At 40.0% G+C, this 17,032-nt stretch overlaps 2 protein-coding genes across 6 annotated transcripts; both read left to right on the top strand.

Moving 5' to 3' along the window:
• Window positions 1-1,200: 1,200 nt before the first annotated feature.
• On the top strand, window positions 1,201-12,171 carry ppard (peroxisome proliferator activated receptor delta). 4 transcript variants are annotated; one of them, XM_023956217.1, is made up of 8 exons: window positions 1,201-1,580; window positions 3,082-3,464; window positions 3,567-3,718; window positions 3,825-3,963; window positions 5,070-5,272; window positions 5,862-6,068; window positions 6,311-6,554; window positions 10,877-11,365. In XM_023956217.1, exons 2-8 carry the CDS (start codon window positions 3,104-3,106, stop codon window positions 11,122-11,124), a joined length of 1,554 nt encoding a protein of 517 aa, XP_023811985.1. In that variant the 5' UTR covers window positions 1,201-1,580; window positions 3,082-3,103; the 3' UTR covers window positions 11,125-11,365.
• LOC110015347 (E3 ubiquitin-protein ligase makorin-1) lies at window positions 11,400-16,855 on the top strand. 2 transcript variants are annotated; one of them, XM_020704615.2, is made up of 8 exons: window positions 11,400-12,945; window positions 13,759-13,887; window positions 13,966-14,210; window positions 14,285-14,355; window positions 14,434-14,684; window positions 14,754-14,861; window positions 15,852-15,951; window positions 16,048-16,855. In XM_020704615.2, exons 1-8 carry the CDS (start codon window positions 12,914-12,916, stop codon window positions 16,177-16,179), a joined length of 1,068 nt encoding a protein of 355 aa, XP_020560274.1. In that variant the 5' UTR covers window positions 11,400-12,913; the 3' UTR covers window positions 16,180-16,855. The 2 variants fall into 2 exon arrangements, with proteins under 2 accessions (XP_020560274.1, XP_020560275.1); XM_020704616.2 differs by having other exon boundaries at window positions 12,746-12,945; window positions 14,285-14,352.
• The last annotated feature ends 177 nt before the right edge of the window (window positions 16,856-17,032 follow it).

Raw genomic sequence — 17,032 nt, 5'->3', positions numbered from 1 at the left:
TTTCAAACAGTTTTATTATTGAGGAGTTCTCCAAAAATAAGAATTTCCTTTTGACATAGCAAAGAAACAGCTGAGATTTAGAGTAAGGCCAGGGTGCTGACGTCCCAGATTGGCCGGCGTACACAATACAGAGGTGTAGCAAATAATTTGAGGGGCTCAAGATTTTATCCAAAAAATATTGCTTTTGTTATTTTTTAATACTTAAACGGTCTATTCCATGCTATTCTTAAGCTTTTTTTAAATAGTAAACTATACCCGCACACTAAAAAAAATATTTTTATTAAATACTATTAGATTTTCTGAGTTCTTTTCAAGCCCCGAAGTAAGATTCCTCACTCTCTGAGGCGCCGGCTTTCGCTCCAGGTGGGTGGTGCCCATTTCATGATGTTAACTTAGAGCCGGCCTCTGCAGCGTGTCTGTCCAAACTTTTGCAAAGATGGATGTATATTTGTGCTTTTTTTTTTTAACCAAACACCGCTATTTCAGTGGAGAAAGTGTGTGAGTGTGTGTTAGCCTGGGGGCGGTTCTGGCAGTGCAAACTCTTCCTGGAAGGGGCTGTTCTCGCTGTCAGCTCGGTAGACCCCACTCGTTTCCGTGGATTGGGAAGGGATGGTGCTCACAGCACAGGCTTTTAGAGGAATACTCAGAAATGTGTGAAAGGATCAAAATACCACTTTGGGGTTTTTCTTTATTAGAGGAATGAATAATATAATACACTTAAAAGCTCATAAGATGGAATTTGCATGATATAGGCCCTTTAAAGAAGTTAATAGTGATGGTTTCTTAATATTTGTCAATTATGATACTAATATTGACTTAAAAATTGGAGGGGGAAAGCTTTTCACTGGGGGGCTGCTGCCCCCCCCCCCCTTACCCCCTTGTAGCTCCGGCTGTGTATTTGCACTTACAGTACACAACACATTGAATCCAATAATAGTTAAATTTGTTAAATAGAATTAATTATATGAATTATTTAACTCAGATACGAGTTAATGCATGTATAATAACTGTGAAAACTTTAGATCCAGTTGGATATATTACCTCTTTAAATAATTTCCCATTTAGCAAAACTGTTTGTTGAATTTTTGATTCATTCCTATGGCTAAAGCCTCTCCACTGTGAGGGTCCTGTGGGGGTCCGCGGGTGTTTTTTTCTGGGGGATGTGAACGTCTGCGTCCTGACATGTGACAAGGAAGAAGGAGGCGGGGGAGGAGGCAGTCAGTCAGCGAAGCAAATCAAAGGAAAGCATTAGGCAAAGTTAAAGCTAAGCCAGGGACTGTGGCAGAGACAGGGAGCTCGACTTTGCGTTTTTCGTGTGTGATAATATAAAAAACAAACCAGCTTTGTTTTCCTCACCACTAAAGATGGGCTGTTTAAAAGCCCGCGTGAAGGCCTAAATGTTGAAGTTTTGGTTACTTAGCATTCTGACGTCGTTAGCCCTCGTTTCTCGCCTCCCCCGCTGGTGTTTTAGTTTGTCAACAGCAGAATAAACCCGGACTGGACTCTCTCTCTTTTTTTTTTGCCACCTCTTAATTCTATGTCCTCGTAACGTAAACTTGTGTGAGCTCGCGGCAGGGAAGGTAAGCTAACTGTAGCTAGCTGTTTAAACACACACACACGCACGGGAATGTTGGTTAGCTACGCTACAGCTATACTCAGTCAACATCAAGGTTAGTAGCCAACTAGCTCAGCTGAGTTAGCTGACTGAGCCGAAGCTCTTCGACTAGTTTGGGTTGTCTGGCCCAACAAAGTTCGTACAATTTGAAAGATAAAAGTGTTTGACGGCAGCTTTTTCTGTGACTCGGTGTTATTTTTCCCCCCGTTTCTCGAGCGCTTGGATCCAGTTTAAGTCATGTAAAAGTGTCACACAATGATCCCCAGAGTTAGTTAGCAGACACTTCCGAGAACCAGCGTGACAGGTTGATGGCTCGACCTGTTTCAACAGCCAGACCAGGGTTTTATTGTTTAAAATAATTGGAGGGGAAGCTAAGTCTGCATTGCGTACTACCTTTAGACACTGCAGTGAGGTCACTCGCGTTGAAAGTTCATTCTAAGCATTTGCTGTTTGTGCAAGCTATTAACTACATGCAGTACTGGGTTTATCCACCAGGTGGTAAAAATATGACTGCCTCCCCTAGCAATCAGTGTTGCACAGTGTGTACATAGTTCAGGCACCCTTTCCCCTCCAATCAAGGACCAAATACACAGTCACGAATCTGATGTAAAAAAAAAGGTGTTGCTCAGAAAAATCAGATCTATTTAAATAAATTTTCTCTAGATATTTAGTTCTGGACTGTTATTTGGAAGTCTTTGCTTTATAACTTGGAGCTGAGATTTAAATAATTAGATTTTGCAAAGAAAATAAAAGCACAAATAGGCGATTGTGAGAATGAGCAAACACAATGGTTGTTTTGCATCAAAAAAAGCTTTATTTTTAGTTTCCTTTTATAGTATAAAATGATATACTCAAAATTTTGTGTAGATGTAAAAAAAAAAAAAAAACTTCAATCGATATGAGATTTTTTTGCACATACTTTATCAAGATGGTATACTTTAGTATTTTCTCAAAATGAGGCCTTTCAGAGTGTTGACTGTTTGGGGCTTTTTGTCTCCTTCAGCTGCTCCACACATCCTGGTAATCCAGACATGAATGCTGTCCACGTGTATCATGTTGTAAGCTTATTATTATCCAGGACGTTCATTGGGTGTTCCAACAAAGTAGCTGCTATTGACCGACTCAGAGGCGCAGAAAGATTATTCAGTATTCTCTTTTTAGTCATAACCAAGCTAGTCCAAAAATAAGTTACCCAATATGTTTTCACCAGAAAACCTTACTGCCTACACAAAAACGCTGCTCGTATGAATAACGGACTTTCATGGAATTGTTTTGACTATGCTGCATGTTTTGATAGGCTGGAGTCAGACGTTAACCACCCACGCCAGTTTGTTCAGTGAAAATTCATATACAGAGCCCTTTGAGGACACTAAAAGTTCAGGCTGCTTTTGCATTTGGTCAAAATACTAACAAATGTCTTTTTTTAAATAAAATCACAGTATATTTAAGATTTTATTTTTCCTCAGAAGGTGACGCTATGATGGCTACATGACAGGAGCTGAGTCAGCTTCAACAGGAACCATGGACGGGTTTCAGCATTCTGCGGCTAAACAGCCTGAAGGAGTAAATGGCTATTTCGAGCCCGCGTCCCCCCAGGACACGGCCGATGTTCGGTGGAAACACCCAGAGGGAGAGTCTGCGGGCTCTGACAGCTGTGGGGAGACAAGTGGATTTGAGCTGACAGACGTGCAGGAGTTAAAAACCAGGGAAAGTGATGACGAGGAGGGGAACGAGGAAGCACCTCCTTCTAAAAGCCCTAAAAGGGACCCGAAGAAAAGAGAGGGGGAATGCCAAGATCAGGAGAATAATCAAAATAAACAAAACAACAATGCATCCTCTAGCTACACAGGTAAAAGAAACTGACTTTGTGACTAGAAATAGAGTCCTCAGATTTTTACATAAACTCTTAAAGCATACTTACTGACATGTGTGTTGTTATTTTCCCATGTAGACTTGTCCCATACGTCATCGCCCTCGCTGTCAGAACAGCTGCGTCTTGGCAGAGAAGACAATGCAGGCTCTGGCATCAGCGTGGAGTGTAAGGTCTGTGGGGACAAGGCCTCGGGCTTCCACTACGGCGTCCATGCTTGCGAGGGTTGTAAGGTAAGATAGATTCTGTTTCACTGCAGAACATCTCAGCTTAAGACAGAAAAAAAAGTTGTTTTCTAATACAAGTTGTTGAAGTAGCTTTGCTTTGTTTGGAAAACAGGGCTTTTTCCGGCGGACCGTACGAATGAAACTGGAATATGAGCGCTGTGAGCGTTCATGCAAGATTCAGAAGAAAAATCGTAACAAGTGCCAATATTGTCGCTTCCAGAAGTGCCTGTCTTTGGGAATGTCCCACGATGGTGAGATTAACCGCTTCCCCAATTACAAAAAAAAAAGACAATACATTGTTGCATCCTTTATCGCGGGAACACGTTCTAAAAATAGCCCACAATATGTGAAATCTGCACAGTAGTCATCTTTGTTTTGCAGTAATTATAGATGTTTTAAGGCAGTTTAAACCCCTCACTACACAAACAGACATAAATATTTTCACGCTTTCCTCTTTTGTTAAACTCTCAAAGTTCAAACCTTTCCAGTATGATGGAATGAAAACAACGATCTGCTCTTCTTTGAAGATCTATGTAAATGTGGCAAACTGAGCGCATTCTGTACAGGAGACAGAGGAAATTGATTGACAGGGTCTACAGCCAATCAGGATGCAGAACACAATGCGCTGTTACAGGGGAAAAAAACACGCAAAGTCGCACAGAAAGAAATCTGCACGACCGCGAAAGATGATCCACAATAGAACGAGGGAACACATTAAGTATGAAGCTGTTTTTAATTCTAATTTAAAAGCTTTTGGTCATTATTATTACAAAAAGCAAAGTCTATTTCTGAATGTGGGTCATTTTCAACAGTTCCCTTTAAAACAGAGTAGGGCAGGTTTATTTGAATGGTATAGTTTAAAAACAAAGTAATTTAAAGGGCTAAACATGAGCAAAAAGACAAATGAGAAGCATAAAAATCCCAGTTCAAACAGTAAAATCAAAAATTATTAAGTATGTTTAAAAATATTAAGTATCTTTAAAACAAGATTAGAAATGTGCAGATTAAAGACTGCCAACTGTCATAGAAAGAAAGGTTTTTAGGCTGGACTCGAACATTTTCTGACTCAAGGTTTGTCTAACATCATAAATAAGGAAGACTGCTCCAGATTGAAACATTGCTTTACCATATTTAGTCCTGAATCTGAACAGGTTCTGAAGTTAAAGTCAGTTCCTCTTAGGTAACAGAGCTTCTCAGAATCCCAGCTGGTTCATGTAGGACCAACATGTCAGATGAAAACCTCTTAACCATGAAAAGAACAAGCACAAGCAGTCTACTTTTTAACAACAAAATAAGACATCCTTGGTCAAATGTTTTTTAGGTCTAATCTGAAACACCTTTTTGTGCATTTTTGCAGCAATCCGATATGGGCGTATGCCTGAGGCGGAGAGGAAGAAGCTGGTGGCGGGCCTGCTTGCGGAGGAAATGAACCTCAGCAAACCAGGTGGCTCAGACCTGAAGACCTTGGCCAAACAAGTCAACACTGCCTACCAAAAGAATCTCAGCATGACCAAGAAGAAGGCTCGCAGCATCCTGACGGGCAAAACCAGCAGCACCTCAGTATGTGATCCAGACTTGGATGGAATCTGACCTTGTGTATATATAACAAACGCAATTCAGTAACGGCAAAATATTCCTTTGACGTTTTTCTTTATTTTTTTTTCCAATCTTTTGTTTACAGTGCAGTGTTTTATTACTGCATGACTGCACATTAGAAGAAAATCAAGTGGTACATAATGTCACAACATTGTGAATACTTTTACACCTGCAATATCTGAGTTTTAATTGACTTTTTCTATATTTTCAGAAGAATGTCTTAACTTTAAAGAAAAGCAGATCTTTCTTCTGAACGTATATAAAAATCTCAAAACAAGATGTGTAATCTAAGATGTATGTGATGTTTTATAGATGTAAGAATCAAAATCTAAAAGTATACAGATAATACAACACACAAAAGGTGTAGAGTAAAAGTTTTAAGTAATGCACAGAGTATTTTTTTATGGTAGTGCAGAAGTATTTAAGAAATCTCTGGTAGATAAAAAAAACTAAAACTGAAGTCTATTGTTTAGTATGGAACATTTTTGGCTCTTTGAAATGGCGCTACCTACTGTATGTTTATTTTTCTGTCTCTCTGTTTCTCTCCCATCAGCCTTTTGTAATCTACGATGTGGAAACTCTATGGAAAGCAGAAAGTGGTTTAGTTTGGAGTCAGTTAGTTCCAGGTGCACCTCTGACCAAGGAGATTGGAGTTCATGTGTTCTACCGGTGTCAGTGCACCACGGTGGAGACCGTGCGGGAGCTCACTGAGTTTGCCAAGTGCATTCCTGGGTTTGTGGACCTCTATCTTAATGACCAGGTAAGGCGCTTTGTTGAGCGAAAAATGTTTTTCTAAATCACTTTCCTAGACCTTTTTACTTCAGCACAGTGCTTTTAGCTCATCAACTTGATTTTTTTTCTTTCTTCAAATATCAGAGCGTAATTGGGTCACTTAAATCCTGTCCTGGAGTTATCAAACATGTAGAACTTGCTGGGCTGGGATTCCTGTGGACCAGGATTGATCAAAGCAATGGCTGATACCATCATCTGTGCTCTCTGCAGGTGACTCTGCTCAAATACGGTGTTCACGAGGCTATTTTTGCCATGCTGCCATCTCTCATGAACAAAGATGGACTTCTGGTTGCTAATGGTAAAGGCTTTGTCACAAGAGAGTTTCTGCGTAGCTTAAGGAAGCCCTTCAGTGAAATCATGGAGCCCAAGTTCGAGTTTGCTGTCAAGTTCAACGCTCTGGAGTTGGATGACAGTGACCTGGCCTTGTTTGTTGCTGCCATCATTCTCTGTGGAGGTGAGAGGGATGTCTTTGGTCGCGTTACATTTCACAACACTTCTGCTGACATTTTTGTTCGTATCTTATGGTTGATGTGATCTTAGATGCCAACTCTGGTGTAATTTGTTTGAGTTTATTAACCCCTGACAAGCATTTATATTATTAAAATAAGTAAGTAAGTGCCAATAAATCTTCTACTTTTTGACTCAGTTAAAAACAACAGTTTGTAGGATCAACTGGTTTTCTCAGTTTGTTTTGTTTCAGTGGTTCACTGCAAACAAGTTTTCGTTGTTGGCAGTTTTACAAGTTTTAGACAAAGCTGAATGTGTGACTCTCCCCTGCTATGCTGGTTCACCTTAGCCCTGTTTTGTTATAGGACTAAAGGCCAGTTGCTGTTTCCAGAACCGACAAATAGCCTGATTGCTAATGATTACTTTCCCATCTGACTTCCTCAAACTGCCTCTTAGATTTACACATGTTGCTATTGAAGTGTCGGGATTCTCTTGCTCCTTTTTTTTTGTAGCAAACAATATTAGGTCAACGGGAGGTCAGCAGAGTTTGCTGATTTCAGAGCATGCTCTCCGGGATTACAATGCAAAATCAAGTTTACTAGTTAATTTTATAATCTGAACTGGTTGTTAAAAATGTCACGCTCTCCACTTTAAATCAAGCATTGAAGCTCTTGTTACTATCCCCATGGGACTTTTTGTTTTTAAGAGTTTATTCAGACTGGACACATTTGGTCCACTTTAAGGGAACCACAGTTTGTTTCCCCTGATAATCCGGAACAAATTTCTAGTCTGAAAACATCCAACTGGACTCGGCACCAGGAACCGCCCTGCAGCACGTCTGTCTTTCTTTTGTTGTTTTGACCCCCCTCGTAGTTCCTGGCCAATGACTGACAAGATCTGTTTTTTTTAAACTTGTCCTGTCCAACACCTGAGCAAACAGATAAGAGCTGAAGGCTGTTTGTGCTGGACAGATTTTACTATTACACTAAGGGGTTGTGCATCTTCTGATAGCCAACGTGTACATTTGTGAGTGTGTGTGTGTGTGTGTATATATATATATATATATATATATATATATATATATATATATATATATATATATATATATATATATATATATATATATATATATTCCTATTTTTTTTTGTAACCCTTGTGCTATCCTAGGCACTTTAACATTGGGAGTTGGGTCATCTAGACCCACTAGACAGTGCTCTGAACCTTTTTTCTTCAATGATTTATGATCTTCACTGGTGTCCATATGAGCCTTTTACAACGATTACTTATGAGTCCACTTTCTTCTGAGGAAAAAAAAATGTTCATCATTCATTCATTCATTCATTCATTTTCTATACCGTTTTTCCCTTTCGGGGTCACGGGGCTGCTGGAGCCTATCCCGGCCACTTGTCGGCGAAGGCAGGGGACACCCTGGACAGGTCGCCAGTCTGTCGCAGGGTAGAGTGTCCACAATTACACACCCATTTGCTCTCACACGTACACCTATGGACAATTTAGATTAACCAATTAACCTATGAAGCATGTTTTTGGACAGTGGGAGGAAGCCGGAGTCCCCGGAGGGAACCCACGCATGCACGGGGAAAACATGCAAACTCCACACAGATAGGTCCCCCATTGATGTTCTGGTTCATGTCCCCCAGCTTGAACCAGGGGCCTTCTTGCTGTGAGGCAAGAGCGCTAACCACTGCGCCACCGTGTAGCCCCAAAAAAATAAATAAAATAGAATGTTGATGGGTTAATAAAAAAAATGCATTTAAATAACTTTTTTTGGCAAAAATTGTTATGACACAATGCATTGTGGTCTATATTTGCCAAACTAGTGAGCATCGATGCACACTGGTTTTTCGCAGAGAAATTTCTAGGGCACTCGATTTTGGAATTGTAGATTCGGACAGCACTACAAAAGGGCGAATGCGCTATATTGTGCACTATGTAGTGAGTAGGGAAGGAATTTGGACAGAACCTAAAATAAGCGGAAGATATCTGATGCGTCCATCAATAAGCCTGTTGGTTAGGAGCGAGGGATAAAGCAGACAGGGAGCAGTGTGACAGTGTGAAAGTGCAGGTGGGGGTGCAGAGGAAAGCACCCCCACCATGGATCCAGGACCCAGGAGCCCCCCCATCATTAGGGGGACCAGATCCTCCCCAGCCCGATCGGCCAAACCAGGAGAGAAGGGGCAGGAGACACACGGACCCCGGAGTACCACCGCCAAAAGGACCCATGCAGCCCGAGCGAGGGAGGCCCCATACCCACCCGGCCAGGTGCAAAGAAGGGCCCCCCTGCGGGGGTCCCCTGGCACTACTGAGCACGGGTAACCCTGGCGTCTGGGCCCCAAGGCCACAGAGCAGGTGCGCTCAGCCGTACTGGATGGCAGCTATTGGGGCCACTATGCCCTGGACACAGAAACGTTAACTAAAGATGGATCCAGGACCCAGGAGCCCCCCACCAACCTGCCGGAATCTCGTCACTGCAGGCCAGAGCAGGCCCAGGCGCCTGACCCGGGCGGACCAACTCGGCCAGGCTTGCGGTGCTGGGGGTGGGCGGGTGGTTACTATGTGGTGACGGGGGACAGGGGGGGGCAACCAGAAGAATGTGTGTGAGTGTGAGAGTACATGGGTTGGGACAGGTCTGGGGGCCACCTCACCTCTGCAGGATGGGGAGGGCACCATGTGTGTGGGGGGGGGGGGGGGGGGGTAGGGGTGTAGCTGTGGTTGTGACTGGTGAGATCTTTAGTCACATGGTTTTGTTTACAAGCTTTGGTCCGTAACAGAATGAACCGCTTGATGCCAGTCTGAATACAGACCAAATGCAAGGTTTGGGACTCGATCCAGAACAAAGGATTTTCCCCAGTCTCAAAACCCCCTAAATATAGAGGAAAAAGTGAATTATTGAGGATTTTCAGGGCGTATTTGTTTTATTTTCAGCTTTAATTCCATTCTTTCTTGTCTGATTATATTTCTGAATTTCAGTTCAGGTGTTTTCTCATACTGAGCTGTTGGCTTTTCAAATTCATCATCCAAACTGGACACTTAAGTTTAACATGTGGTTTGTATTTGACTTCAACTTCATTTAGAAATCATACTCAATGTTTATATATTTTCACTTCAGGCTCAAATATTTCACAAATTCAGTTCATGTAGTTACTCACACACAAATATATGGGCGGCAGTGGCTCAGGCGGTTGAGCAGGTTGTCCAATGATCGTAGGGTCGGCGGTTCGATCCCCGCTCCTCCTAGCCAACCGTTGTTGCAAGACACTTCACCCTCCTTGCCTCCAGCACAGCTCCACTGGTGCGTGAATGTGTATGAATGTCCCGGTGATGGTCAGAGGGGCTATAGGCGCGAACTGGCAGCCACGCCTCTGTCAGTCTGCCCCAGGGCAACTGTGGGGCAACTGTAGCTTACCATCACCAAGCATGAATGAGGAGTGAATGAAAAATGGACACAATGTAAGCGCTTTGAGTGTCTGGAAAAGCACAGATAAATCTAATCCATTATTATTACATATTTTTTTGTTGTTGTTGTGTTTCCCTTTTAAGGCTCATATTTGATAGCTGACATACTTTACCATAATTATTCATTATGTTGGCAGTTTCAAGGACATTTACTGTTTTAAATGAAGTCAAAAATGTTTAAATAACACTAACAGATTTTTATTTTAACTACCTGATTCTGCTGTGTTGAGATGAGCTGCTTTTAAAGGTAAAAGACAAAGTACTAGACAATATTGCCGTTCTTCCAAGTCTTGATTTCTTGTTTTTTTGTTTTGTTTTCTTTTAATTTAATGAATAAAACTATTTATCCCATCTTTTTTCAGCAAAAAACATATTCTGTTTTTAATGTTCTTAGGTTCCAATAGAACATAAGCTGATCCAGAATGTTTTAGTAAAATATCATCTGGACCATAAAACGTCTTTATGTGGCCATTAAAAAAAAACTTGATTAATACAGCACTTTTACCATCTTATGTCTGATGGTTTGTTCATTTATTTGTTATGACAGTGCTGCCTGTCTTTATAAACCACTGATTTTAAGTGTAAACTCCAATTCAGAATTTCAGTGCTGCTCTGCATTTGGTTTTAGTTTTTGTACTGTTTATTCAAGACAACATCATCTTGAGCAATGAAGGAACACATACTTATATTATTTGATCTTTCTTAATGCTTCATTTAAAAAAACAGTCTGCCTAAATTGTTATGTATTATTGGAAAAAGTGTTGGTGTTGTGTTATAACTAATGGTTGTCCTGCTTTTCGCTGAAGATCCTCTTTAATCCCTTTGTCTCAACTCTTCTTTTGGTGTTTTTCACAGATCGTCCCGGGCTAATGAATGTGAAGCAGGTGGAACAGAGTCAGGATAACATTCTCCAGGCCCTGGACCTCCACCTCCAAGCAAACCATTCTGACTCTCTCTACCTCTTTCCCAAGCTTCTTCAGAAGATGGCTGACCTCCGACAGTTGGTTACAGAAAACGCTCAGCTTGTCCAAAAGATTAAAAAAACTGAATCGGAGACCTCGCTCCACCCTCTACTACAGGAGATCTACAAAGACATGTATTAAATATCTCCAGCACAAACTAATTTCAGCAATACTGTTACAGACTGAATCTAAAGGTATAATTCTACACTGCATCTGGGTTAGGCACTCTTCCAAGTATGGGCATGGTTTTTAACACAGATGAAGCAAATTATCCTGGCAGGGCTAGCAATCACAACGTCAGTGTTACCTTCAGAAAAAGCAATGGGAGCATGTGTTTGTGTGTGTGTGTGTGTGTGTGTGTGTGTGTGTGTGTGTGTGTGTGTGTGTGTGTGTGTGTGTGGGTGTGTGTGTGTGTGTGTGTGTGTGTGTGTGTGTGTGTGTGTGAGAGAGAGAGAGAGTGAGGAGCATCTGGAATCATTTCCAGCAAGCCTTAGTTTCCCACAACGGTCACTTAACAGGAAGAGTGATATGTTTTCTTGCTGAAGCTTCTCTTGTTTCATCCACATAGCAAAGCTGGCCCCAGAGCAGCTTTGTAGAGAGAATGTCTTCTCAGCTGTGTGTTCTGCGGCAAATGGAAAACATGATCAGGTTCCTTTACCTATGGCTTCAAGTAGTTCAAATGAAACACATGTCAATTTATTTCTTGCACAAGTGATTGTAATTGTTTCAAGACTTCATGGCGCTGAAGATGCACAGATTTATTTGTTTACATCGTCATCTCTCTCATCAATGACCACCACTTTGCCATTTGGTTTCAAGAACACAAACTGGGCTGGCTCCAGCATTGTAGAGCTCTCTGGGTGCAAATGTCAGTGCAATACCTTTTCCATTTGTCAATAAATATAAGATGCAAATTATTTAGATTTTTTTTTTCAAGCCTATTTAAGTATGGAGTTGTTTTTTTACTTATGTTCTCTCAAACTGACACTATTGTCAAATGAACTTTGGAAAACAAAACTGAACAGCTTGTTTGATTTGACTTAATTTTTGTATTTTAAGCAAAATCTAGTCGTTACTAATTATCATGAATGTTTAAATATAAAATGAAAAAGCAAACTGTGCTCCAAGCATGTGTATTTAATGTTAAACAGCTACCTAAACCAACAAGCAATCAAAAAAAAAAAAAAATTCCCAAAGGGACGTCTGGACTCTTCAGTACGTTAAACCTTTTCCATGATCTTGACAACAATCTAAACAGCTGTGATTTAACTTAAGGCTGTTAGTCTTTTTTGTGTTTGATTTGTAGAAAAACATTCATGTTGATAGATTTTGAAGGGTTATCTTTTTTGTAGAATAGACATCTGTTATAAATATACCTTTGTTGTGCAAAAGGTAAATGGTGCCTGCTTTAAAAGAAAATATTGTGTTTGAAAATACATCTTTCAATGCCCCTTCCTTTCCCCCCGCTATATTTTGAAATTATTTTTCTACAGGACTTGATATATTTCAAAAATTCATATTGAGCATCAAGGACTGTAGTGAGCTTTGCTTGTATGGAAACCTGTAAAACGAAGATTTAAAAAAAAAAAGTTAAGTTTGACATTTGCAACCAAAAAACATTCATTCTTGGGAGTGAAAACGTATTTCTCTGACATGTAAACTATGTGAATTCTGATACGTCTTCCATGTAGCCCTCATTAGAAAGATTACATCCCTTTATGTAAAATGCAGTTTTTGTTTTTATTTGGAGTATGACTGTAAAACGTCCTTGTATGACTGACAGCTGTGTGGGCCAATAGGATCTTACGCTTGTTACGTTAAAGCGGAAGTGTTGTGACGTCGCGTTGATTGGTCAGCAAATCCAGCTGACTGTTATTTAGGAAGGACTGGGAGGAAGTTTTAGTTTGGCGGCTAGCTCAAAACAGGGAGGATGGAGTCGGCTCGAAATGGTGCCGTTTGTAGGTAAGCAAGCTAGCGAGTTGTGATGGAGGAGACATTTTTCGAAAAGACAGCAACACTTTTGAACTTTTTACGTTCTGTTAGCTTGTTTTATGTTGGCAAATCTCATACCCAATGGCAGTTGGTGTCCAGAGCAGATGCACAGCAGCATGAAAACAAAAAAATACAATTAACAATATAAAGATACGATCTTCGCTATTAGCTGTCTTTTAGGTGAAAGCATTTTTCAAATTGGTATTCAAACACGTAATTAATGAAGATATTGGGATACAAACCCCAGTTTGTATATTAGTTTTATTTAAATTAATTTTTGCGTGAATTGGTGTAAGGATAAAACAAACAAACAAAAAAATAAGTTACTTGAAATATTAAATGGCTTGGAGAAATCCTTGGTTTGCGAACTTGTTTCTCCCCCTAAAATGTAAACAAACACGAACGCATTGGAATGTTTTTACGTCGGTTGATGAGGACCATCATGCATTGCGGCATTCATTCCTTTGAAATTAACAATACGGGACAATCGTGGCCTAGTGGTTGCTCACGTGGAGCCTTGGCTAGAAAGTTGGTGGTTCAAGTTCCATTCGCAACCGGACTGAATCAGAAAATTTCTGCACATCACTTTGTTTTGGGTGGAGCTGATCAGTGGCTATAAGTTGATATGGAGTGAAGCTGAGCAGCTTCCAGCTGTAAATGTGAACAGACTGGTATTAACTAATGTGTCATCCTCAGTCATTGGGCTTTCCTTGTCAAAGAATGAATGTCAAAAATATGAGGCCTGGTTTAACTTTTTTTTTTTTTAAATGTAAATTCCTTTAGACATTTCCTTAAAGGCACCTGTCGCTATGGGCCAAGATGCATCTACCGTCACGAATGGCCAGTCATGCCACCATCCCAGATATGCAGGTATTTTCAGAAAGGCAACTGCTGGTATGGTGACCGATGCAGGTAAACAGAATCTTTTTTCTCTCTCTCATATAAATAACAAATAGAACTACTTGTCTTATTCATTTTTTTTGCTTTTAGGTATCTCCATGTACTTCTGCCCAACATGGACCCAACTTTAACATCTAGAAGGAGTTCAGTGCCGGCCGTCTCCTCCTCCTCCAGTGTTGCTTCCGCTTCACTTGAACGAAGTGGGTCGGAACCAGCACTCCCACAGAACGCTGCTTCCATGCAGGAATTCAGCGCGCCTGAGTCAACGTCTAATCTCTCAAACCGTCAGCCTATTCACCGCTTACCAGAAAATATATCAGAGGAGCAGTCACACGGTGAATTTTTAAAAAATGTTTATTTTCTGCACACTTTTTTTAAATTGAAAACATGCTTTTTATTTGTTTTGCAGAAACCGGTTTTGCGATTACTCAGAGCTCAGAAGTTTCACATGCAAGTGCAAGTCATGGCAGGGCTAAGGTTGTAAGTTTGTTCAACTCACAGGTCATGGTTACTTGTATGTTTGTCCCTAAAGAGTTTCTGCTGATTTCTTGTGTTCAGGTAGAAGAGTCGTCTCAGGAGCAACTCAATGAGGCTGCTGGCACCTCCAGTGACAGTAGTGAAGTGGAGGAAATTGAGGCCATTCTGCAGAGTAAAGACATGACTTGTGGCATCTGTATGGATAAGGTGTATGAGAGAACGGATGCAAGAGAACGTGTTTTTGGCATCTTGCCAAACTGCAATCATTCCTTCTGTCTGCAATGCATCTTGACTTGGAGGAAAACAAAAGGATTTGGGTCGGATGTTGTAAGGTAGGTTTAAGTTTGGAAATTACTTAACCTATCATCATCTGTCTTTATCTCTATTGTCTTGTTTTTCAGGGCATGCCCACAGTGCAGAGTAAAGTCTGCTTTTTATGTGCCAAACAAATACTGGGTTGAAGGACAAGCAAAGGAAAGTGTTATTTCTGCATTTAAGAAGAAGTGCAGGTGAGGATACATGTTGGTGAAGCTCTGGCAGTTTTTTTTTTTTTTTCGCTTAACATTCCCCCACCCCTACATAAAAATGAGTGGAATTCATCTCATTTGTCAATTTATATTTTTAGCATGTCAAAACAAATATACCAACATACCCTGTTTTGGATTTTGTACAACTAAAGTCAGAGATTTTTACAAGAAATTCCTGTCCATCTGTTTACACTCTTCTCCAGCGTATTACAGCCTCACATCCCCAACCTAACATTTTTTTAATGATCTCTTTCTTTCATCCAAATTTGATCACTAAAAAAAAAAATATATATATATATATATATATATATATATATATATATATATATATATATATATATATATATATATATATATATATATATATATATATATATATATATATATATATATATATATATATATACACACACACACACACACACATTTTTTTATTTTATTTTTTTTTTAACTTTGCATGTACAATTGAAGTCTTGTACAAAATGTGTAACTCATTGGCTGTGTCCGAAATCCTTCACTACTCGCTATATAGTGTGACCTGCAATTTGTAGTGCTGTCTGAATCTACAATTTCAAAATTGGGTATTCCAGAAGTCTCTGCGATAGACCAGTGTAGTCATATATAGACCACAATGCATTGTGCTTGAAAGATTCTTGCGAAAAATTCAATTTCGATGTTTTGTTTTGTTTTTTAAATAAACAAAGGTTTTCATCTTCAGAACTCAATGGATTCAATGGTCGTCGCAAAATGCTCTTATTGGATTTTTTTTCCCCCATGATATCATATTCGCTGTTTGGAAAAAAAAAAAAGGAAGTGAGCATGGTGTCCAAATTGCTATTAAAATCCAGGGCACTAGATAATCCTGCACTATAGTTTTTGAGTAGTTGGGGATTAGGGTGGGAATTCAGACAGCCATAGATTCTTCCTTGGAGCTTTTAATGATTTCATCTTTTTTTTTCGGTGGGGATCCAGTAAGAAAAGATGCTGCTTCTATGACCGATACGGATACTGTCCCTTCAAAACGGAGTGCCTTTATCGGCATGTTAAAAAATCAAATCCTCTCCCATTTTTGGTAAGTGCGTTGGTAATCCCATTGTAGTTGTATCACTCTGGATGTTGATTTAATATTGCCGTTACTTTCTCCTTCATTCTTTTCTCTCACCTATAGTATCTGTCTGACGATGAAGATGATGACGGTCAAGATCTCCTAAGTCTTTTCATAATGATGTCCCTTCTTGGTGCTGATGAGGATTCAGATGATGACTTTCCGTTTTACGTGACTGGAGAGTTTGGGTTTTGAAGATCTTGGCTGTGTCGATCTTTATTTCGTAGGAACTTGTGCTAAAACACAAGAAGTTTCTAGAATATCAGGGATGTTTGTTGTTCTGGGTTCTTAGTGTTTGAGGGTTTTTGATAGTCTCAAACAGCAGCAAGATATTCTAATCGCCTTTCTTTTGACCAGATTTCAAACGTTTCAACTGCAGTTTAACTGTTCTGTGACTCTACTCAATAGTCAATTCTTCACACCTTTGAATCTTGTATTTTTGTTTAGTTTTCTTTTTTTTAATCCCTGATCTTGTTGGTCTGTTTTTTTTCTAAGTGCAGTTAATTTTGCTTTCCTACATCTTTAGTCCTACAGGCATATTGCAGCCCCCCCCTGCTCTCTCCGCCATGTTAGTATGAATTTGTGACCCACTTGGTTGGATATTTTTTTTAAATATGCTGAGGTTGTTTTAATTGCCTAAAGGAAACTGTGTACTGTATCCACTTGGATGTCAATATAGAATATGTGGTTGAAGTGATTACAGTGACTTGTAAAGTTTCGGAAGAAGCGTAAAATTATTTTAATTCCTTTTTTAACCAGTTGTACTTGTACACAAAAAATAAAAGTTTTCACACTGTGTCTCACTTAAAAGATGTTGAGCTTCTTATTTCCACAGCTGTCTCAGGGGACAAAGTATGAGTAACTTAATTTATTTTTTGTAAGAACACTTGTGATAAAGTAATTTAGTGTAGAAAATGTAGTTTTAAGAATATTGTACACTCTTGGGGAGGTTGGTGGTTGCAGGCTCACATCTCTACAGAACCTGTAGACATCCATGACCCAGGGGCCTGCAGTTCGGAATCAGGCCGACTTCGCTCACCTGGGGTGG

The sequence above is a fragment of the Oryzias latipes genome, chromosome 7 (genome assembly GCF_002234675.1).
Source record: "Oryzias latipes chromosome 7, ASM223467v1".
In the NCBI taxonomy this organism is placed as follows: Eukaryota; Metazoa; Chordata; class Actinopteri; order Beloniformes; family Adrianichthyidae; genus Oryzias; species Oryzias latipes.
Note: the sequence above shows the minus strand (reverse complement) of the source record. Positions and strands in the feature narration are given on the sequence as shown.